Source organism: Lepisma saccharinum, chromosome 18, assembly GCF_977018435.1.
Source record: "Lepisma saccharinum chromosome 18, izLepSacc3.1, whole genome shotgun sequence".
Lineage (NCBI taxonomy): Eukaryota > Metazoa > Arthropoda > Insecta > Zygentoma > Lepismatidae > Lepisma > Lepisma saccharinum.
Window position 1 is genome coordinate 39,590,412 of NC_139246.1, and position 25,299 is coordinate 39,615,710.

Here is a 25,299-nt window from a genome sequence, read left to right on the forward strand (position 1 = left end):
GAGTTTATATATCCATAATAGATTAACTAACATAAAAAAGATCATCAGTGAAACGTATAAAACAAACTATTTGATTTATGAGAAGATGTTTTATTTTTAAATCAAGTACTTTCCAAAATAAATTGGTCGTAAATTGCATGCAATGCTGTTCCCTTAATTTTAAAGAGGCTGAAGCCTGTTTAGCCCCTTCCCCCTTTTTATACGTCCTGGCTAGGCAACTTACTTCACTCGGCTAGTTTTCCTGTACACATTCTGAACGCATATGCTCTGTCGCAGATATCGGATTCAGTAGCTGAAAGACAGAGAATGTAGGAATAAAGTTATGACAAGGAAAATAATTTGCAATGCCTAAAAACTTTATGTGCAAACATTTGTTCCTTAAAAATTACCAAACTATTACCTAAAAGTTAAAAATATAACGTAATATACATATCAGGTTGAGTCAAAAGTCAGGTTACATAGGAAGTTTTCCTAGTCTCGTTAATTATCCGTGAATGCTTGAATGTTCATTTTCCTGGTTCATGGATAGGTCGCCGTGGTCCCGTTGAGTGGCCACCGCGGTCTCCAGACTTAACACCAATGTTCTTATATTTTTCTTTTCCTATGGGGTCATTTAAAGGTGCTCGTCCACTTAGTTAAGATTCAGAACATCCATCATCTGAAGTAACGCATTGCGCAATGTGCACACATGATTATGCCGAACGTTCTGCAAAAGGTTCTGGAGAACTGGAAACGATGAAAATTACAAATGCTTTCTTTTGAGCGTTTTACTAAACCATTATTTTCCTTTGCGTGTAGAGATGAGATACATATAAACTATATTAATATTTAGATAATGTATTACTTAGCTTAATAATTGTATTTCTCCATAAGTTTAAAGTGATTTATAAACTGGTTTAAAGCTTGTTTTGCTGAGTTGTAGAACCACTTCTTATTTATGTTTACTCGATAAAACCCGAATTACCAAAATGTAAGACTTCATGTATTTTCTTCCCGTCACAACATGTTTATTAGCATTAGAGTTTAAAAGCCTGTCTTCAAAAATATACCAGGTGGTCTTCGCTGAAGGTACTTGAATGTCAACCTCGTAGTACATCCCATGGACTGCGTTCTTGCAGGCTAACAAGGTTCAGGGGCCTGGACCCACAGTCAGTACAATTCTCTGTGGGGCTTGTTTGTTGTCTTATAATCCATGCATCACCCTTCATCCTCATTGCGATTAGCCAAACGTGGGAGAAAGTCGACGTAAAATAAACAAAAACAACAACAAATCAACAGGAGTTGAAAAAAAATCATATAAAGAAAAGGAAATTATTATTTTTGGTCAATATTAGTCATCATAAAAAGGCCCTCTTTCAAATACTAAACCTTCCAGACTACACAGTTCTCGGCTTTCAGTTTCATCCTCTTCTGCATCACAGTATATTCGATAATCATAGACAAGCAAACACACTCTAAACACTCTTCCACCATGGTCACTTGCGAGCCGGCGAAAGTATTAACCCTAGCATATCCGGTGAATCATTTTTCTTTGTTGATTATTAATGTGTAGTTATTTATTAATTATAATACTTATAAAAATTATAATCATTAATTAAAAATAACAACCAATTATTGCATGAGTTTCACACACGTTATTTTACCATTCACTAAAACTGACCAAAACCAAAATAAGTTTTCAAAAAATGCTTTTTTGTTTATAGAAGTGTAGTTTTTCTTTAATTATAACAATTACCAAAATTACCATCATTAACAACCGATTGTATAAGTATGAGTGTCTCGAATGACACGCATTCAAAGATGGTGCCTGATAGACCAACCTAGTGCATTTTGGCTTCTATTCACATTACATTAATGTTTTAATGAACAAAAGTAATACAGAAATATTGGGATCACCCTAAGGAACAATGTCATTTATTTTTAATTTTTTTTTAAAAAAAGATCACAGTTGAGAAATCGAAAAGAAAAATAGAGGTGGTGGGCCTGAGAGCCCCCTTCCCTCCGGTAAGCTAGTGTTAAGGGTTGAAAACAGGAAGGAGACAAGACACCAACCTTGTCTTATACAAGTCCTAGCAACGTACATGGCACGGGTCTTCTTTTTGTCCAGGAATACATGCTTCTGTATCATAGTTCCCATAGCATTCTCATCAAAGGTTCCCCACAAGTTCATCTGCAATAATATATTATACTATTTTTGTCATTTTGCGAATTAACGAAAGGGATGCCGGAGATTCCCCGCCACAAAAAAAATCCACAGCAAAGAATTTTATTTTTATCCCTGCTATGGATTTTTATCCCCTTCAAAGAAAATTGAATTGAAAGCATATACCTAGGTAGTATACAATTTCTTAACTACGGAAGAAATAGCACTGGAAAATCGCTCGAGAATCAGTTATTTAATATTTAATACCCTTGCTCGTCCGAAGTGCTATTTTTAAATAGCATATTGTTTACTTGCTAACAGTGTCATTGTGTGCAGAGATTTTACAAAAAACAAAACAAAAACCAACAATAAACATAAAGTTGGTTAGATGGACATTAAATTTGAACTTGGGCAAAAAAAAATATAGTCAAGTTTTCTCAGCTTAACTACTACAAGCAGTGCCGGATCTACAAATCTTGGGGTCCCCTCAAAGTATTACCAAAGGCCCCCTCTGCCTACCCATATATATATATATATATATATATATATATATATACAATGCATGTACGAATGTGTCATTCTTGATCTCATGTTGACAAAGTCACATGTAAGGAGGACCTAGAGGGTGATTCAAAAGTCCTTTAACAACCCCTATAAAAGTGGAGGAGTTAGGCTGGGTGATTGGTCATGATAGAAACAGGTCAGGCTTAGGGGGAACCACATTGGTGTGTTCCAAGTAGACGGCCGCCATAATGACTTCAACTTAATTTTTTTAAATGGAAAGGGGTGATGTGATATATATATATATCACTGTTTTCTTACACCTGGAAAAACGATCCATTTGTTATAATCTTGCAGTCATAACTTTTTCCTGATTAAAGATAGGTTGAAGAAACCTTTACCACTGCATTTCTCGTGAAATTCTAGCCTAATTTGATTCTAGTTGCAACGATCACCCACGCACACAACACAGCGCAAGAGCACAGGCACTGGCTGCGTGCAACACACTAAACCCTGCAATTAGGAAGGTTCCAAAGTCTACCCATAGGTGCTAACTTTTAAATACAGTCGGTGAACACAGACTCCAAAATATTCTCGGAGCTTGCTGGGTTAAGGAAAGGCTTCACCAGTTTAATATAGTTTTTTATTATAAACGCAATATATTAATGCCTCTTACCACGCTTACACACGTGTCTTTTACCTGTGACTCTTACGTGCATTTACCTGTACCACACACGTGCTTTTACCTGCCCCCCACACACGTGCATTTACCTGCACCACTTCTATTCTCGTAGAGATAAAGGGGGGACAGGGAACATCCAATTTATTGCTCGCAGCGAGGCGCCAGGGGGAGTATAGGGACCTAATTTTATTTAGGGCTTTGGTCGCTGATGACGTCACGGGCTCCCCTGTAAAAGAAAGTAGGAAGCACGCGGTACCCCCTGTCACTAACCGGTTTGATGCTTCCGACAAGCGACCGCTAGGTGAGGGATCAAAGGAAGCCGCGACACCCCCGGCGTTAGCTGGTAGTTGGCAACCCAACCGGTGTCTCCTATACAGGGACGGCAGGTTAAGAAGGAACGGTTCTGGCACTCCCAGACAAGGCGGGCAGGAAGAACCTGAACACCTATCAACCGAAGCGATTGGACCAGGTAGGTAGGTTGCAGCTAGACCCTTCTTCTCCTTTCTTCTTCCTCCATCCTTCTGGGATGGTTGCTAGGCTTCTGGCTGGGAGGCCGGCTTATCCTGGATGTTGGCCAGTTGACATCAGGGAGCCAACTGAACTCCAGTCAGGATAAGTAGTTTAATGCATTTATATTTATTAACATTAATAGGTACTTATTTGTGATAAATCACATACATAACAATTTTTATAAACATGAAATAGAGGGGGCGGCAGGTACTGTCGCATGCCGTTACATAGTCATGACTTGTGCCCAGACAAAACAGACATCACAAACACGTATAACATCAAATTTGGGCGGCAAGAGCCGCAATAGCGCCTGCCTTATGGTGTTAATAGCGTTATAAGTGCCGGGAGGACGTCGGGCTGTGAAAGCATTTGGAGCACGTCGAGAAGGTTTTGTGGAGACATCAGCGGTGCTATGGGCGGCTGGCGGAGCACTGAATGTCTTCTGCCGTTGTGGTTGAGGCTTCCCATAGGTCCGTCGAGAGGGTTCAGGCAGGCGGAGCAGTGGTGCTGTCGTCGAGTTGGTTGAAGTGAGCTGCGGTTGGCGTCGAATGGGCCTTGGCTTAGAACGTGTAAGAGGGTCCAATGGGGTTCCTCTGTCCTTTATCACGGCCTGGAACAGGGAGCATCCCCTGTAACTGGCGAAATGTCCTTGTTTGAAGTTGGCACAAGTGGGTTGTATAGATTGATCCTTGTTAGGACAATCGGCAAACAAGTGGTCTCCTGAGCATTTGACGCATCGGGGTAGGGCGTAACAGTGTCTCTGCCCGTGCCCTATGCGCTGGCACGCATGGCACTGCAGGATCTGTTGAGATCGGTATTTTTCAACCGCGATGTGGAATGGACCAAGCATCTGAAGTTGGTAGATCCGCTGGCTATCGGGAGTTCTCGGTAGCGTCGCCAGTACCAGAGGCAGGGTTTGCTTGGTCGGAGGTGGAGAAGAGGCTTCCATTTGATTCTCTTCCTTGTGTGGACGAGGTCTAGCGGTAAGTCGTCCGACATCGAACACCCGCATCTTGTGGTGTTTCGTCAGGGTGTCGAAGATGTAATTGAGAGCCAAGTCTTTCGGCAAATGTCGGATGATTGCCTTGGTTTTCTCTGCGGCCGAGGAACCGTAGGCATGTTCTATTTTCTGACGCTTGGGGAAATTCATGATGGTGTTGAATCCGCTGTCGTCGAGTGTATGAATTCTGCAACTTCCCTTGGTGTAGGTGAAGATGATCCTCTCTGGAAGAAGTGCTGCTAGTTGGCCCGCCAGTGCAGAACCAGTCTGTCGAAAAACTGTGATGCAAGGTGGCTTGCGTGTCGGAGTTGATGTTATTACCGTCTCGTGGTTGGGCGGCGTAGTATGAGGTTGAGTTAGCTCCTTGGCGGCAGGTGTGTCGAGGCAGGTTGTCTCCGTACGGGAGTCTGGAAGAGCCGTGTTAGCCTTCAGTGTTGAGGTTGGGCCGGCTCTTTGTCAGGCGATGTCGAGTGTGGTGGTAGTGGCTCCTTGAAAGGATGGCCTTTGTAGTCGCGGCCAAGAACCAGGCCGAGATCATTGAGGCGTCGAGCTTCCTCCCATTTGGCATCGAGCTGCCTGAGGTGTGCAGAACGGTCGGACTGGCCGTTTTCATCTAAACAAAACGGTCTGTTCTTCTTGCTGCTGTTTGTTGATGTGGTGGTAGGAGACCTCTTATGACGAGGAACTCCGTCTTTGCACGACATGACATATCCGTTCTTTCCGAATGGCAGCAGGTAGTCGTACGTTTTTCCTGGTCAAATCGAGCTGGAAGGATGTGAGCTCCAGGTCTCGCTGCGCTAGATTTATACTCGCGGTGGCGCATATGCGGCGAAAATTCTAACTAAGAGTAAGCGTTGCCAACTCACTTTTTGTTTACATGTTGCAAACTCCGTACCGAGAATTATCATGGTTTGATACTGAAAAATCACTAGTGGAAAAATCACTAGATGCACGTGTTACCGTAACAAAAACTGTGTGCTTTAAGACAATACAATTAATAACGAGTCGCGCAGGACTCTGCAATACTAAACAATGGATTTAACAGTGTAAATGACAATAATTAATAACGTTTACGGAACAAGTTAAATTAAAAACTAAAGGTGTATGCCTCGTAGGGATATCCCGCTCAACTCTTTCAACTGACATGTTAATTTAAACGGAATATTGTGACCACGCAGGGTCTAATAATATGTTAGTGATGACCACGCAGGGTCTATTAGTAAGAGGATGACCACGCAGGGTCCATTAATAAATGGCGACCACGCAGGTCGTTACATAGTCTGACTGCTACGCTGGAGACCCGGGGTTGGTGACCAAAGATCACATTTTTTCCGGCTTCGTCTCCACATAAAGCGGCTCTAGGACCCACCCAGCCCCAAATCTATGTGGGGTCCACTTCCCCTAAATGTGCCTTCATGGCACGGTGCTATGTGCTATATACACATGGAACTTTAACTTTACCTTTGCCTGTATATATTGTATTCGTTTATGTACCCCTGAGAAACTACGTTATTTTTTTACATACGCATATACGAACCCTCTACTGTGTCAATGGCTGAGGGCCCCCTAAAGGCTTATTTGTCACCGGGCCCCCCCGCACTGCGGGGTTTTGCGGCTTGTAGATCCGGCACTGACTACAAGAGCTTTTTTCGTGTATGAGTTTGGATTTTCTTAGAATGTAAATATACAGTTTCTATATAACCTGTAAAGATAAGGTACTTAGAACCGCAAGGCAGTAGTATAGTTTATTGACTGGTATTGTATAGCCCTTAAAGAAAACATTGCTACCCAGAAATGAAATCATAAATGCTCCACTGAGTGGGCATCTCCCCAAAGCAAAAAGCTGAACTCGCACAGTGACTATTGTAATACGACAGTTACCAATTGTTTAGTTAGTTTGTAGCAACAATCAGTAACCGAACAATCAAGGTAAGAAAAGTCGATACTATCTATCTAAAATGCTATACACGCATTTGTTTAAGCTCAATCATGTAAATTGGTAATGTGAAAACTAGCACAATTTGCAACACTGCGAAATGGAGCTAAAAGGTTGTCTATGGAAATTATAACCCAAATATTTATTCTGTACTTACGAATCCGATCTTCTTCAACAGGCAACTTTGGAAACACTGGAAAGAAGTTAAGAAGTTATTTAAAATATTTGCTAAAATGTGTCCGAACATGGGAAAATATTACAATGTCACGTGGGTATGAACGTCTCTTTTGTACAAAGTAAAATATACTGCATCTGGACGAAGAGATCTAAACATTCAATAAAACCAGAGGGAATAGCCTCCAACCTTTACAATTTCAGAGATATTCTACAAAATGTGTTCCAATATACTTACATCAACTCTAGCAACTATGAGAACTATTTATGTAACTATACATACGCGGTTGTGGTGTAATTGTTTTGTTAATTAAATAATAAAACCAATATCAGCTTAAAATAAACATCATGGCTCGACAGCCCTCGAAAGGGCCTTGGCCTATCTCCCGGCTGCCAGTCTCCCTCCCACAATCCTGCCTAGAGGTGTGTTGATCTTCAACTGGTAATGGGGTGACGTGGGGTTAGCACGTCGAACCCCCAGCCGTTGTAGGAGATTTCCGAGACCGGGTCATGCTACTCACTCGTAGCTCCCCAATTTCCTCACGATGGTGGGTTGCCACCGGCCCTATACACAGGCCGAGAACCCAGAGACTGAACCAGGCGGACTCGAACCCATGCCATCCTGCAGTCGGAGCCCAAAGCACAGTGGACAAAATAAACAAACTAACATTGTCATAATGAAGTATGCAGTTTACAAGTAGACAATAACACACAAAACAATCTTACAATCCATGAGGAACAAACTACGACATAAACAAACGAAACATAATCGACTCACCTTGACGGACAGATTAGCTGGAGGGAATCCCCAAGGATTTTCCATAGTTTCCATTATTTCTGGAAGAGATAAACAATCCGAATTTTCAAGCAAAACCGTCAGCCAGTATTGTTCCTGCATATCTTACAAGCAGTAAGGCTTCCTTCAAGGCTTCCCGGATGGCGCAGTGCTAGCGTCGTCGTCTTGTAATCAAGGTGTCTCGGGTTCGATACTTGGTGGAGGCACATAGTGGTTCGGATCCCACTTAAAACTGAAGGCTCAGTCCCGATTAGTCTTACTGTGCATAAAGTGGACTTAAAACACCAAACTCAATCAATGAATCAATCCAACCTTGAAATTACTTTAAATGATCGATTCGTGTGGTTTATTTTACTTTGCATTTCTGCCACTTTGGTTAATCGCGAAGATGAGGATGAGTGATGATGTAATGAAATTGATGAAGGGACACCATAAAAAAAAACACCCATCACACTCTTGAAGTTTCCAAAAATCCGGGGTACTTATGCGTGCCGTGTTTCTGATGCCCTTGCAAGCAACCGTGCCACTACTTCCCCTCTTTCGGTCAGGAAGAGCAATTCGGTAGTTGTCGGATTCTGTCTAACCAGAGGAATTTTGTTATTGTCCCTACTTTGATTGGGTCAGTGTGCTCGAGTTAATTTGGTTTTTACTTTAAGCTTTTCAAGCCCGTTCGCCTTCCCATGAGAATATATTGATGAAGGAACAGGCTAGTGGAATTGGTTGCTCTTTCTCTTCCTAGTTTGGGGTGACTGTTCGGGGGCAATGTCCCAAAGAGTGAGCGACTCTCGATGTTAGAGGCTCGGATCTTTCTTCGAGCCCCTTCATCAATACAAGGGCTGCTGGAAATGTTTCTGCAATCAATATGAAAATAGACGTGAAATTCTGGGAATGACATTATTGTTTTTCAAAGTATTCACCCTTAAGATCGATACACTTTTGCACAAGCTCAAACCAATTTTGAAAGCATTTTTTCCACTCTGAAGGTGATACCTCAGAAACTGCTGTTCGGAATGCGTCAACAGCTGCTTCAGGCAACACAAATCGCTCACCACGGATCTTATTTTTCATGTGTGGGAACAGAAAGAAGTCACTAGATGTTAAATCAGGTTAGTGCGGACAATGAGTCATTAATTTGACATTTTTACTGGACAAAAATCAACAGTTTCGTGTGCTGAGTGGGAACTGGCGTTGTCGTGGTGAAGAATAATGCGACGATTTGGGTTTGTTTTACGCAATTCATTGACGACCTCTGGCAAATGAATTGTTGTATACCACTCAGCATTTACAGTCCTTCGATCTTCTAAAGTTTTTGTTGCCACTTGTCCAGTATAACAGAAGAAACAAGCAATCATTTGTTTGGCAGCACTCCTCGAACGAACAACTTTTGTTGGTTTCGGCTCACTTTGAAACACCCAAACAGTGGATTGCTGTTTAGTTTCGGGTTCGTATGAATAGATCCAAGTTTCGTCCCCTGTAATGATGTACTACACCAAATTTGACTTGCCTCGGTTGAAATTTCTGAGCATTTCTTTACACCAATTTACGCAAGCCTGTTCTTGAGCTTCGGTCAAATTGTGTGGGATCCAACGGCTTGAAAGTTTCCGTACGTTCAGATGACCATGCAAAATCGTATGTGTTGCTTTCATGTCAATGTTCAAGAATGCCTGAATCTCCCGGTATGTCACATGCAGATCTCTCTCAATCATTTCACGCACAGAATCAACATTACTGGCAACAACAGACGTGGATGAACGACCTTCACGAAATTCATCACTGAGAAATGTGCGACCAAGCTGGAATTTGAAAACCAATTGTACACAGTCCTATTGGATGGTGATTCATCCCCAAAGGCCAAATGAAGTCGCTCGATGTATTGTTTCGGTGTTAAACTACATTTGAAATCATAAAAAATCATTTCCCGAAAGTGTTCACGAGAAATTTCCATTTCTCACACGAAACTACTTCTTCAAACTGCTGTGAAAAATAAACGAATAGGTTTAAACGAACAATCAATGATAATTTAAACATAAAAAAGGTGTATTCCTCCGATTTTATAATAGCGGAACACTAGCGCCACTGTTGGTGGTAGTTTGCAGAAACTTTTCCAGCAGCCCTCGTATATATTTGTATATTTTCACACAAAATATCTGAAGGAATAATACTAACGTCACTTACCCTTAGTCATCGGGTATCTCCTCAGGCACTCTTCAAAGTGATTCCTTCCATGGTGAAAAACCTGTAATGGAATCATGACAGGCCTATTTGTTAAAACAGATAAAGTTAAACATTCCTTTGAAACAAAGGTATACCTGTAAATCCTTACAAGTTTTGTGTTCTTGGCAAAAAGTACTTTTCGGTGTATGCGTTTATTTGTAAACGTGAAGACTGTGAATACATACGGGTTAGTCAATGAAGGTCAAGACCTTCGAGTTTTCCATCCATAGTAACACATGATATCACCGTTATTTTATTCACGCATTTTTTAACTTTAGGCTTGACATGGAGACTTATCAAGTGCACAGCTTATCAACAAGTATTTTTTTGTGAAGAACAAACTGAAACGTGATAGAACAATGGTAGAACGACCAAAGCAACTTTTATGGTCAGTTAAGAATTATACGCCTTGCCACTACAAGCATGAACAATATAACAACAGCCACTGCGTTAGTAGTGCGTAAAGGGTAATCGTTTTTGAAAACACCAAAAGGCCAACCTCTTTTCCACGCAGTATAAGCTGGCTTTTTTCACAGGATAAAATCTGGCGTCTGGACTCAAATGAGTCCTAGGTGAGACTTGTCCATTTGTGTCTGTGACGTCTCTTTATCCCATTTGATCTTATCATCATTCATACCCCAACGTCGCGATTAGCCAAAAGTGGCAGAGTAGGTTCTATACGGATTAGCCTACATGTGTGGACTTAAAACAAAAACTTAAACTCATGCATGAACCGCGCATGGAATAATACCACAATTTAATAACATACAGTAAAATCTCGTTATTCCGCACTAATGGGGGGATAAGTTGACCGGTTTAACTAAAGTCCGGATTGACTGAAATAACCTAAAAGAGCAGTAGAAAGTGCATTAAAACTCAGTTTATAGCAACAAAACACGTTTATTATTGTGTATTGAAAGGGCATAGGTCTAAATACACTATACAGTACAGTAAAATGTAAAGCAATACGACAATGCAGTGCTTCTAGCCACATTTAAGATCTTGCGTTCTGCATTTTTTTGGCCATTTGCCTCTCCGGATTAAGCGAAGTCCGGCTTATCGGGGTCCGAATTAACGATGTTTTACTGTATTTCCTGTTTTCGCCCTCACCACTTTGAGCTAAATCACATTAAGTAGAAGTAATGAGGCAGTGGTTTGTAATGACATGACAGGCCGACATGTTCTGAAATAACAGGGATTCAGACATGGTTTAACTTTTCATTTGATGTATGGCGTCGCATATCTACTAAGACAACGAAACCGAAGTAGCCGATGTCTTGCAGATGACTGTTGTCTCTGAATAATTTCAGCATGCTGATTCTAAAAATGAAAACAATTTTTACCCATCATGTATAGTTTTCTTTTCTTTCAGAAAACAGCAATATGCTGCAATAACTGCGTAAATGGTGGGAAAATATTACTATTCCAGAATACAAATCTTTCTATTTTAAACTGTAAATTCATTGTAAATGTTTTGGAAGGATAACGGATTACGGAGGGAAAGCGAATCTTTGAGGGGGAAAAAGGATTTCGGAGGCAATCCGGATTTCGATCCATATTTGCAATAATATTGTCGCATGAATTTAACAATATACTGTAATCTGTCACCCAAATGTAAGCCTTTCGTGCACGTAGTACACCCTGGACTGCATTTAGGAGACTAACGAGTCTCTGGCGTCTGTACTTACAACCAGTACAATCCTACTTGAAACTTTTTTGTGGTTTTGTGATCTGCACATGTGTGTTTGTGACTGTCTCTTCCTATACTTCAACTTATCACAATTCATCATCTTCTTGGCGATTAGCCAAAATTGGAAGAAAAGGGAAGTTAAATAAAACAAGTAAATCATATCAATTAACGTAATCTGTCGTTCAACTAATAAAGTATGGGCTATGATAAATTATTTCTTAATTTGAAGGGATAAGATAAAATATCGCCTGTACAAAGCGAAGTACACAGTGAGCAATTGAAGGGCACCACTTAAATAAGAGAAATACGGAGGTTATATCAAGAGGATAGGAATGATAGCCAAAACGCTTTACAACAGGTGACCAGGGGTGCCCACAGGCGGGGAGTATGGCGCAGATTTCGCCATCAATATTTTGGGGTGGATTTTTTCTTAAAATATTATTATATGCAATTCAACATTTATATATTTTCCTAAAATATAAAAAAAGTTTTCACCTTAGGTTGCACCATATTTAATCCATCAGATGAAAAAACGGAACTATTTAGGTAAAGATTGCCCACAGCAAGCAGATTTGTGGACGCAGGTTGGGTCCATTCAAGTTTTGCGGGGGATTTTTTTGTTATGGAAATTTGACTGAGTGAACAGTGCAGCATTGAACACAAGTTGAATTACGTTATCAATAAACCAGTACTGCTATATAAATAGCAATGTTTATACTACCAGGGAATTATAACGGTACTATGTATTATCGGAGGAGTGGGGGGGGGGGAATACCAAACTCTTGCATATTAGGCCTTAAATACGCGAATTCTTGTGGGGTATTGAGAATTAAACACTATCCAAATTTGGTTATTAGTGTTAGGTCTTAGATTATGATGGGTATTTTAGTTATGGGAGATTGAGCATTAAGTTTGGGAGGGGATATCAGTAGACGATACTGCCCTTCTGACCAATCAAGCCACCCTTTATGTTAATTAATAAACAATAGCACCCGCATGCTTCCTGAATCAAGCGGAGAGTATAGGGGAGGGGGAGGAGATGAGTCATGGATGACTCCTGTGGATATTCCATTAGTGCACAATAGATACTATTATGTATCCCGTTTTCACCCTTATCAAACCTCACTTATGCTTTTCTTATATGCGTTACAGCCGGATATGAGTCATGGATGATTTATATTGTCGTGGGAGCTTGGAATTAATGGTTTTCCATTAGTGCATAATAGATACTATTATGGATCCCGGTTTCGGGCTTTTCTAACCCCATTTATGCTTTTCTTATATGTGTTACGCCCGGATATGAGTCACCTATGATTTATGCAGGCGTGGGAACTTGAAGTTAATGCGTTTTATCCACTAACGACGAGACGGTTCTGGCCTATTCTAAGCCAATTTTTTGTGTCATCCGTGGTTTGCAGTCGCCGATGACGTCATGAGCCGCCATTTTGGCGTCGGTGGCGAGTCATATTTGGTATAATTGAGGAGCTGGAAGGGGCCGAGGGTAGAGGCTATTATTTATAAAGGTGAAGAAATTGAACGATGTAACCTATATCGAAACGAAGTATACGGGCAGAATGCAAGTTATTAATAATAATTGCTCTTAAAAAAGGCAAGAACGCGATGAGTGCAGACACACCTAGCGTACGAATTTGCACCAGAAAAGAATAATATTTTCCCCACCGCCACGAACCGGAAGGCCGAAGGGGAGAAAAAGTCCATTGTCAGCTCCCAGCGGTCCCTTACCGGAAACGAGTGGAATAATAATTTGTAATAGTTGTCGCGTGCCGCCAATATTTTAACACGTTTGTATTGATTTTTGAGGATCCAATTTTGTTTTGCTGAAGTAACTTAGAGGTTTTCTTCCTCTTTTTGTAACATTGTAAAGACAATTTGACCTAAAGCGTAAGGGATGTGTGTGAACTAGGAACAAGGCAATCAGGCCTAGATGAGATCAGCTATTTGCTTTTATTACTGGGTTTCGAACCACGGACCGTTTGATTATTGCTTTATAAGATACAGGATGATTGTTATGCATATTTTTTTATATAAAATTGACCAGATTTTGACTCTATGTCCAATATTTCACGTATTTTTTACCCCAATAGACGCAATATATACGATTCAAGCAAGAGTTTTTATTACTTTTTGAACACACAAAGTGTGTTTCATCAACTTTAACTGAAGTTTATTACTATTTTCACTCAAATAACACAATTTAAGCTATTCAATCAACGTTTTGTATTGTATTTTGGACATGCAGCGTGTTTTGTCAACTTTTAACTTATTATTTTAAATGTTAATTTTTATTTTTTACTCAAATAACACTATTTATAAGATTCAAGCAAGAGTTTCTATTGCATTTTGGACACAAAAAGTGTTGTTTTTTCAACTTTTATCTGTTTAATTTACAAGTTTAGACTCTTTTTTACTCAAATAACACGATATAAACGTGCTTTTTATTACATATTGAACACACAAAGGCTGTTTCTTCAATTTTAACTGACGTTTAGGTTTATTTTTTTTACTCTAATAACACAATTTCATCTATTCACGCAACATTTTTTATTGCACTTTGGATTCATAAAGAGATTTTTCAACTTTTTGTATTAATTCTTCTATTTATTGCGTTTTGTATCTAATTTTTAACTTAGAGTTTTGTTTCTTATTTAAATAATTACTCTAATCACTAAGGAAGAAGTACTTTTAACTAAAACAGAAGCCACAGATATATTATTATTATTGTTGATGTAGTTGTTGAATGTTGTTGTTGTTGTTGTTGTAAGGGTTTATTGACTTCCACTATGCTATTTTTTGGTTTTGTATTTCTATATTTATTTAAGTCAGGTTATGCATGCTACGTACGAATGTTTGTTTAGTGTTTATTTTAGAGTTTCATCGGTATTTTCTTACTGTTAGGGTTAGTAATTCCTAAATATATGTGTATGGTTTTATATATATATATATTATTTGCTTATATTTTTTTGGCAGGTTTTTGATATGATGTGATAAGCACCATGCTCCAAGTGACTTTACTTCATGCTTCCATTCTATTGAGGCTTAGTGATTCCTAGAGCCACTTTATGCATGAGAGAAAGCTTGAGAATTTCGATCTCAGATAACCCACAACCATATGTCAGAGTATTTTATCAATATTTTACTAACAGAAGGACGATTGATCAACACATTATTTTTGAGTAATATTTAAAGTGTTTCATTCAATTCAATTGTTATTTATATTCAGTCAATTTAAGCCTTCATATATTTTCAGAAACCAATTACAATTTAAATTTTGCAGTAGTATACAGTATATACTCATAAAATCTTCAAGAGTATTTTCAGCATTACATTCCATTCATATGTAAAGTTCAATTTGCTTTTAGTAATTATTAGTAGTTATATTTATTTGTTTTCTCTTCTCAAGATTCTAATTATATTTGCTGTGTAAAGGATGGCATTCATCAAAATTTGGGTAAATTATAGTAAGAGTAAATGTTATGACTGAATCGGTACTCCTTTTTAAATTCCATTTCCTAAAATATAACAACCCTTAACTACAAGATTTTTCATACTCGTAATATTTACAAGTACTACTTTCTTAAAATAAGGTTGACTTAGAGCCGCCCTTGTCTCAACAAAACCTCTACACATACCGACATATTAAGTTCTCTCACATACAGAGGTTGTTCGCTTTATATCCGACCATTTTTGACGGGTACTCACCTTAAGAGATACCGCGCCGCCACCACCGATCATGTTCTATTGGACCCCCAGCATTGTGGACTATCGCCCGGCATCGCAGTTTCCATTGCAGCAAGCTCCGGCGCAGAACAGGCATGGGAATTCTGTCCCACTCCTCCCTGCAAGCTTTCCATAGACCATCCAGGGTGCGCGGGCGGCGATGTTGAAGACGTCGTTTCAACAGTCCAAATGCGCAAAAATCCATTGGACTGGCATCTGGGCTTTTCACAGGAATGTCTTCAAACGGAATGACACGAATTCCTAATTCCTCTGCCATTTCCTGTTAAAAACGTAGTGATGTTCTGGCGGTATGACTCGAAGCCTTGTTCATATGGATCATCACCTGGTTCGCGTCCATTCCATACAATTGTGGGATGTCGCTCCGATAGACAGGTGTCAGGATGGAGTCTTGGAAGTATCTGGCATTCACCTTCACGTTTTTGTCCACCTTGCGTATCATCAACTTACCCTCATATCCGAATCCCGCCACAACCATAAAGCCACGAGGGAAACTTTCCCTGCAGTGACGAACAAAGTTGCTGCGCCCCTTGCCGTCAATGTCACGGTATGTGATCGCCCGAATGTGACCACCAGCAGTGAGATGGACATATGATTCATCCATTGTGACAACTTTCTTCCATTTAGAACCCGCCAGGTACTTTTCATACAGTTTCCTGCAGTTCGTCTTACGTTCGGCAATGTGACGCGGTAGAAGGTGGTGTACACGGCTTGCAGCCCTTCTCCTGGTGGTTTTCGTGGGTGAATGTTTCGCAAGAAGAGCCTGTTGTGTGTAACGGGCCACAATATCTTTCGCAGTAGTCACCCCGAGTGTTAACCCATTCTCCCGACACTGTTTCACAATGCTTACGTATGAAAACTTAGCATGGAAAAGGGCCATTACGTAACCCTCCCAATACCTTTTGACTTTCGGCGCCATTTGATAACATTCACTACCAACACTCACGCACCTACAAGGTCAGACACAACACTACTCCCGCCATCAGACGCATAGTTCCAGCATGATATGCCAGGTGGCAGCACCGAATCGAAAATGGTCGGATATAAAGCTAACAACCTCCTTACAACATTACACTAACGATCAGGATGAAATGCCTATTCGGTATATGATGCAAATTTCCTTTCCAAAACCTACCTGAATTGCCTCACAGATAATTCAAATTTTAACGGTGAAATGAACATTTTAACAATATTATGAAACCATGTTAAAAGTCCTCAGTTCAGCTTTTTCACAGATGCCAACGTCCAGAGATGGTCACCAGCTAAAACCTTGGAGAAATAAGAAATCAACACGATTTACACCTGAAGGACGCAGAGAAATTTTTTTGATCTACGAACTTTCTTAAGAATTTCTCAAGATTTTATTTCTGAGATTTTTCTTTTAGTTTTTCGACACGTGGAAACATGAATTACAATTACCTTTCATCAGTTTTAATTACGTAGTTCAACGAAATCAGTTGATAAGCACCAAATCGTTTAACACGGATCTCCTTCATTATATTCTAATTAACTTCTACTGAAGCGAATTAGTAGTGAGACCTGATATTTAACGCTGATAATACATACATCGATTTGAAGGAATATTTACATACAACTAAATACTTCACATTCACAATTCGACGATATGCAGTTCTCTACTGTATGTTTTTAATCAATGACAATATTTGTAGCTGCAAAGTTAAAGCATCAAAGTGAAAAACATTTTTCACGTCCACAAGGAACTAATATATACATATATACGTGGTTTGGTTCAAGAAGAAACTTCATTGCTATGCGCAGATACTATTAAGTGATGATAACAAGAGTAAAATTATGGTATTTTACTTGAACTCTTTGTGGGAATCAGGATCACTCAAGGATTATTTTATGGACTAATGTTAGTGATTTCATATATCGAACACTATTATATTCTTATTTTCAAATACATAAATTCAAGTACATATATTATTACTCAAGGACAGTTACTGATACAGTGTATATATTTTGATTAACTTCAAGTTTTCTAATGAAATATTTACTGTGATAGTTGACATATATTATAAATAAAAACGACAGCGATATTTACATGATACACTAAAATAAGAGACGGTGAAATTTACATCGACAATATGACATAATGTGTGCAAGTGTAACTCGGATGAGTACACTGATTTTGTAAATATTAACTTCAAAATATTTAATAGTGTGTTGCAGTGTCAGTGTTTACAGGATTGATTACATACTACCTCGCAAGTGTGTTACTGTGCCATAAAACTTTTAACTAGGTCAATACTGATGGAGCAATGACCTTATAATTGTGTCACGTCGTGTTTCCATATTTTCCTTATTTTATGCATGGACAATCATAACGTCAACGTGTGTGACGTAAGACTCACAATCATTGCATGCATGAGTCAGCATAACAAACACTCAATGTTTACCTTTCATACGCTGACAAGTATTGTTTATTTATTTTGTTTATTATTTTTATTTTTTATCTTTCTCTTTTACCTTTTTCAAGAACTATATTAATGAAATTACATATTTTCGTTTATGGTATGTTAATTCAATAATTTTGGGACTATATTTTATAATAAAATAGAAAGGATCGATATGGAATACAACTTTAAATCTTTCATCTTTAAGTGAAAATCAAAAGATTTTCTTTAGGGAGTAGAGGAGCGTATCGTATCCAAGCTATTGGATAGAAATGACAAGTCTTATGTCATTCTTAGCATAGTAGGAAACAGAGATAGGAATGCAGAATAAGCAATGAGGAAACGTGAAGTTATTGATTTGGATTTGAGAGAGAGAGGGGAGGTCGAGAAAGAGGACTTGCCCCCCCCCCCTAATCAGAGGGTCTGCGCACGCCTATGAGAGAGGAAGATAGAAAGTGTAGGAAGAAGGAAGGGGAGAAAAATGAAAGACAGAATAGGCAGAAAGAGAAAGAAGAAGAGAATTGTAGCAACCAGTATGACTGAAGCGAATTGAAAATATTTCGCCCACCCTTGAGTTCGCTCAGACAAAATCCTCCGGCGACACCGTTGATCAGGAGGATGGGCTACGAACAGGGCGGATAAAAATCACAATTTTTATTTAAAAAATATAACTTTTCTTGATTTTTTTATAATTTAAATCGAATTTTTCTTATTTAAATCGATTTTTATTTTTTTAAAAAAAACACGCTTAAAATTGTTTATGTGGTTTCTGGCACCATACATATACATTATGTTTCTTATAGAAAGGTTTTTCCAGTAAACCGCCCTGTAAAATATTTGAAGAGTTTGATTAAATAACTTACATATTACTTAAATTTCTTTCTAGCTGAATTTTGGAGATTTTTTAATGGTAGTGTGAAAAATACCAGCTGTCATGTTTATTTACAGTTTACTGATAATGACACTATTTAAGGATTAACATGATTAGTATTTTATATATATTTCTACACAAAATGTTTGCTGTTTTTGCCCATAAGAAATATTGAATTTTAAATCAAGAGAAATATGTGCTTTGCAACGATCCCGCTAGATCGCTACAAAGTTACGCATTTGTTCTTTTTATTATCATTGTTGAATAGCATTGTATAATCTTATCGGTTTTGTTATCGCTTCTGCATAGGATTTCACTGCTATGCTTGGTAGAGAACGTAGTTCTACCATATCGCACAAGGAGCGTTATTGTTTCTAATAGTTCATTGTTAATCTGTATAGATGGCACCTCATGTTAAGCATGTTAATTCACTAGAGGCGCTGGCACTGCGCTGGCACTGCGCTGGGAATTGTATATAAGCAGCGACGCTGCCCCGGCCAGGCCGATTCCGATCATCTCCCTGTCGCTGCTTCCATCGGATACGGTTTATACGTATCAACATCAGTTCCGCACCTTACGAGCTCTCTTTACCGCTCGTGTCCACAATTCCGTTGACCTAACTATTCCGTTGTCATCATCTGCAGACATCGACAGGGGTGTTACTATCTTCACCAACGTCATCGCAGATTCCTGGCGCCAATCCACGACATTCACCAGAGATCCACTCTCTACTCAGGCTACTCCAGTTTTGTACATATTAACACGACTTGTGCGTTGGGCTCGCCGACGATGGCATCGCTCCAGATCGCCCATCCACCGGGGAGACTGGATGCTCCTTCAGCGTCACCTTCATCAATACTTACACCGTGAACGAATCCACAATGGGATCGCAAACTTGGCCAACTGACAGAGCTTGATCCTACATTTTGGAAGATTGCTCGTAACTTAAATCAACGTCAACAGCATAATATGACGGCCATTAATAGCCCTGCAGGTCCAATTATGGATCCCCAGAGGCAGGCTGAGCTTCTAGCCGATCATTTTTACGGCCAATTTCAACCAAACAATGATCTCCATGACGCTGTTACAGAACAGATCGTCGATGCTGCTTTCCAACGTCTTCAACGCCAGCCTTCGTCGTTGGATGTTCCACCTGTCTCGCCTCGCGAGGTGGCAAATGCAACGCGGAAATTGAAAAACAACTCTTCTGCCGGCTTCGACGGGATACCGCCAGCTGCACTGAAACATCTGTCCCGTAAAGGCTACGTCTTTTTGGCGAAGTTATTTACAAACATCCTGAAGCTTGGTTACTTCCCACTTCAGTGAAAATTGGCAAAACTCATCGTACTACCAAAGCCTGGAAAGGATCCACAAAATGCCAGCAATTACCGTCTCATCAGTTTGCTTTCTCATCTTAGCAAGCTATTTGAACGAGTTATGCAACGACGACTTCATGAGATCATAGAAGTTAACCATCTGCTTCCAGATCACCAATTTGGTTTTCGCCGTTCCCATGGGACGAACGAACAACTTGTTCGCGTCGTTGACTATGTAGCGATTCGTCTTGATTGGAAGCACCGATCATTAGGATTATTTCTCGATGTACAAAAGGCGTTCGATCGAGTTTGGCATGCTGGACTCCTGTATAAACTGCGACGAATGAGGTTTCCACTCAGCTATATAAAGGTCATAGCCTGCTTTCTGTCTAACCGAAGTTTCATTACGTCCATAAATGGGCAGAAATCAACGCCAAGACTGGTGCGTGCTGGGGTACCTCAAGGATCGGTGATTTCTCCGATACTTTTCTCTTTGTATACTGCAGATGCACCCACCCCAGATAAAGGGATAATTGCCACATACGCAGACGACACTGCACTATTCACTACCGCCAAACGTGTGCTTCAGTGTCAGAAACAGATGCAAACTTTCCTGCCGATCTTTGAACGTTGGTCTCAACGGTGGAAAATCAAGATAAATCCAGAAAAGAGTACTTCAGTCATTTTTAGTCTATCCAATGCCAAAGAAGGGGCCAGCTTGCAACTATTTCAGCGAGATGTACGCAGCGCTGAACAAGTTAGGTACTTGGGGGTGCTGATTGATAAACGCCTTACCTTCGGACCACACATCAATGCCCAGACTAAGAAGGCCAAACAGAGGATAGGATATATATACCCAAAGTTCCGGTCCATGGCACTCACACTCGAGACACGCCTGCATTTATATAAAATGATGGTGCTGCCAATATTACTATACGCCAGTCCCGCCTGGCAGCATGCAGCGAAGTCTCATTTAATTAAACTGCAAAGAGTCCATAATCGAGCTGCCAGAGCAATTGGAAGGCATCCTCCTCTTACTCGCATAATCCAGATACATGAAGATCTGAATTTGGAGCTTCTTGATGTAGCTGGGGTCGGAGAGGCCTCGTCATTTCCGCATTAAACTCCCGAGATTGAAGTAAATTTTTGATTGTTGTGTTATGTATGAGGTGATTGTAATTGTTTCGTTCACTTTGGGAACACAGTATTTTAAACTTCGAGCGACAGTTGCTGAAGCTTGTTTTTGTTATTATGTATATGAAGTTGATTGTTAAAGATGTTGTCTACAGAATATAACAGATTGGAGTCAAATATAAGCATGACACTCCATATCGATTATGATATATTACCGCACCGCACCGCACCGCACCGCACCGCACCGCACCACACCGCACCGCACCGGCCAGGCAGTTCTGTGTTGACTCTTCGGCGACTCATGGTCGAGCTCTGCTCCCGCAAATATAGGGTGACCAGACACATACATTTAAAAAAGAGGACAGAGCATGGCGAAAAAGGAGGACGAAGTCATAAAAAAGAGGACATCGCAAAAAATGGCTTTACATTTGCCATTACTCATAATTTAATCAATATAAAAAAATCTTACCAACATTTTGCTCACAGATACTTTTCAGAAGATCTCTCACCTTTTAGCAAAGAAAGCAATCTCCTAATCTGTTATTTAACAAATGACAAAGAATATCTATAATTTGAAGCACAGAATTTTACTTCTTTTCTAATTCTTTGATATTAGACTGAAATATCTCCGGCCTGGGCATGAGTGTTCGCTCATAACCATCTTCGCGATTAGCCAAAAGTGGCAGAAGAGCGAAGTAAAATAAACCAAAGCAATCAACCGAAAAGGAACTGCACAGACTGCATGCGTTCCAGCAGTCTCAGCGCTTAATACTAATGACTAGGGTCCGAAGATTTGCTTATGTGCCTTTTTTATTCCTTTGTAGTAAAACATAGGCTTTCATGTTTAAACATTAAAGTTCGTTTGATGGAGTTTCTATTCTGAAAACACTTTTTTATATTGCCTATAAATTCCTATTTTGATGGTTAGTGCCTATTTTGCTTAATCGTGGCAAAAAATGGAGATTCTGCAATTTTTGCATACTTAAGCTTTTTTATGTCTCTTTGGCTTTCCCTTTATTGAAAGATTAAGGCTTTGTTGTTGTACTGACTGAAATCTGGAATTCGCCAGGTTTGATGGTCTGAATTGGAACATTGTTTTAAATATCTTTTTGTTACAATGGTGTAAATTGTTTTAAATATTTTTTTGTTACAATGGTGCAAATTGTTTTTTAATCGTTTGTTCAAATTCGCACAGTCGTTAGCACAAGCTCTTTTTTGTGAGAATTACTTTAACTGACGATTCCCCGCAAATGTGAATTTCAATCAAAAGAGTACTATAGTATGTTAATCGTTAGCACACTTTTATAAACTGAAGTGCTAATACAGTATAACAGTGCATTGTATGAAGAAAATTTATATAAGTTCACATCTATTGCCCATTTTATTGTCTTTTTTTAAATTTTAGGGTGCCTTTTCTTAGTTTATGGTGCCTTTTTAAGTGCCTATTTTCATCATATTGGAGCCTATTTCAGGGGGTTTTAGTGCCTTCAATATGTGTCCTACTAATAACTCAGTCGGGAAAATGATCGTGTTGAGCTCCCAGATGCTTGGTGAGCATTGCTCGAATACTTAACGCGCCCCGAGTGAAGCATTCTCTATGCAGCACATTTGCTATGGTCAATGCTATACTCTTTCCGAAAAAGGAGGACATTTACCGATTTCTAAACAAATCCGCCCGGACCCCGGACATACGCCTAAAAAGGAGGACATGTCCGGATAAAAGAGGACGTCTGGTCACCCTACAGCCCAGCATTGCAAGCACACGGGTGCTTAGGGATACAAGAGGGCTTCTTACAGTGTGGCCTACTCTGGTAGATTATACGAGAGGTAGCAATATTTCTCGGCCTACCGGGTAGAATATACGCATTGTTTCAAGCTCAAACCTCCTACAGTGTGGCCTGCCTGTAGAACGGAAACGTACTCCTTGTACGGCCTACAGGAGATTATACGCATTGTATTGGGTTACGGTTTAGCTCGTGGACATATTTACTGTTGGGAGACGGCCTACTAGAAGATTATACGAAGGGTATCCGTATTCTTTGGCCTACTTGTAGATTATACATTTCACAACAGTCGATGCAGAAATGACGTCATCTTTTGGCCTACCGTGGTAGATTATACGAGCGACAGCAATATTTCTTGGCCTACCAGGTAGATTATACGAAGGGTGATGTTCATCGTTAGTTAATTTTTCATTAAGGGAAAAATGAGCAGAGTTTTATTACTGCCTTCAGCTTAGCATTATTCAAGTAATTAATTAACGTAAATAAAGTTTAACTAAGCATTATCCTTTCTAAGCTTATAGTAAATTTCCGTTGCTTTGTTGATATTACTCTTTACTAGGAAAGCAGATTTAAATGTTCCTTGAGTCGTTTAATTAATGCCCTATTGTCCCCAAGTCAGCACAGAGGCGACCCAATGCCCTAAAAGAAAAATAAGGTCCTTTATTCCCTACTGGAGAAGAATTGAATGGTCCCTGTCCTCCTCTCCAAGACATATGCAGAGGAGATTCGAACCTGGAACTTCAAGAACGACAAAAGTGCAGTGAAATCTTATCTGGAGTTATTGTGACTTTGTTTTGTGCGGATATCTAATTTCACCCCAGTGTAATAAACTGGTTACGTCTACGCTAACTTTCATTATATATATATATATATATATATATATATATATATATATATATATATATACACCCGAACCGTGAGTGTATAATAACATCATATCTCCGGCTAGAAAAGAGCTAACATCATGGGTAAAACTGAATAATGTTCCCCGTCACAACGTCGAACCCGGTACGTTGCAGTCAAGTACTATTCTGAGAAACCGCAACTGCAACGTTGTGCCGAGGGCGTGTGGGTGGTCAAACCCGGGGTGTTTCAGCTTACATTTCTTTCATATGAGCTTTACCCCATCAGTACATGTATTTAATTTCCTTTATTTTCCTTTCTTAGAGCTTAATAAACACCATTAAATGATTACGAGATTAATGTACTTTCACCAAAAGTGATTCTGATAACAATAAAATTCTCATATACATTATTCTATAAATGATTTATTTAAAGTGATTTAAATCGCGATTTAAATTAACCTGATATAAATCAATCCATATTGGCTACGAATATTACACTTTGCGCTACTGCCCCCCCCCCCCTCGCACCTCCCCAAGGCAATACCGCTTCGTTAAAAACTTACGTGAGGAACAGATGTTCCAATTACCAATGAAATTGTGAAGGAAATTGTAAGAAACATTTTTGCTGACACTTTCACAAAGCAGCCACAGAAACCAAGTGACTCTGGACTTGAGTGGCATTTTCATGAAACATTCCTCACCCATTGTTGAAGTTCTTATCGATGTTTTGGTCTAAACGTCAACGAATCATGTAAGCTGGCACCTTGGTGCTGGCTGTTTTGACGTCAAAACACAAAAGATTGTTTCCAGTAATACTCTTCACAAAGTACCTATACTGAACGTAACTCCATCTGGCGGCTGATCTTGATGGCTATTTGTGGCCTTTTCTGTCCCCCAATCGTCTTAAGGGGTGTGTGGCTCGATGGGGGTCAACAAACTCAGTTGCAAAGTAAAAGCTGAAGCTGTCACATCGGTCTCTTGATTGAACGTCGCCAAGCGTACTTCTGTTTTTGCCAGTTGTCTATTTGCGTGTTTGAGGAATGTTTGCTTGTGAAACTCTCTCATGTAGGACCACGTGTGCAGTTGTACCATTAACACTCCGCTGATTTCTGGTGCTGGAGATATCGTTGCCGAGAAGACTCTTTCTCGCTTTGAAGTACGTTTGGCAACATGTGGTGGACCCAATGCTAATTTGTATTGTCCCGCGGGCAACGTTCGGTACCTTGTGACTCGAAAATGCCCGATTTCAGTCGAAGAAAATTCAACCGATCGCTGATTCGCTGTTTCCCAGCCGCCAGTGGGAGTTGCGTTCACTATAGTAGCTAACAGTGTGGGGCGGGGAGGGGGGGGGCCCTTCTGGCTCAATCAGAGGGCCCCAAGCAACGTGATACACGGGACGGGGTCGAACTCATTTTCATCGAACTTCCACAGTTAAATATGTCAAAGATTCATCTCATGATATTGTAGTGGATATAATTCAACTATTACAAATGACACAATAGTTACACAATTGAAAATATAAAACACTCC

At 39.8% G+C, this 25,299-nt stretch overlaps 1 protein-coding gene across 3 annotated transcripts; it reads right to left on the reverse strand.

Moving 5' to 3' along the window:
- Positions 1 to 80: 80 nt before the first annotated feature.
- LOC146002009 (uncharacterized) lies at positions 81 to 24,422 on the reverse strand. 3 transcript variants are annotated; one of them, XM_083139713.1, is made up of 6 exons: positions 24,333 to 24,422; positions 9,918 to 9,978; positions 7,725 to 7,783; positions 6,930 to 6,965; positions 2,053 to 2,170; positions 81 to 292 (listed from the first exon to the last, which is right to left on the reverse strand). In XM_083139713.1, exons 1-6 carry the CDS (start codon positions 24,387 to 24,389, stop codon positions 225 to 227), a joined length of 399 nt encoding a protein of 132 aa, XP_082995839.1. In that variant the 5' UTR covers positions 24,390 to 24,422; the 3' UTR covers positions 81 to 224. The 3 variants fall into 3 exon arrangements, with proteins under 3 accessions (XP_082995839.1, XP_082995840.1, XP_082995841.1); XM_083139714.1 differs by lacking the exon at positions 24,333 to 24,422 and adding an exon at positions 10,052 to 10,265; XM_083139715.1 differs by lacking the exon at positions 24,333 to 24,422 and adding an exon at positions 10,142 to 10,262.
- Between the last annotated feature and the right edge of the window lie 877 nt (positions 24,423 to 25,299).

Coding starts and splice junctions, on each gene's coding strand:
- LOC146002009 (XM_083139713.1), bottom strand. CDS start 24,389: ATGTTTCTTACAATTTCCTTCACAATTTCATTGGTAATTGGAACATCT. Junction 2,171..6,929: donor TGTTGAAGAAGATCGGATTC/GTAAGTACAGAA, acceptor ATATTATTGCAG/ATGAACTTGTGGGGAACCTT. Junction 293..2,052: donor TAGGACTTGTATAAGACAAG/GTTGGTGTCTTG, acceptor TCTGTCTTTCAG/CTACTGAATCCGATATCTGC.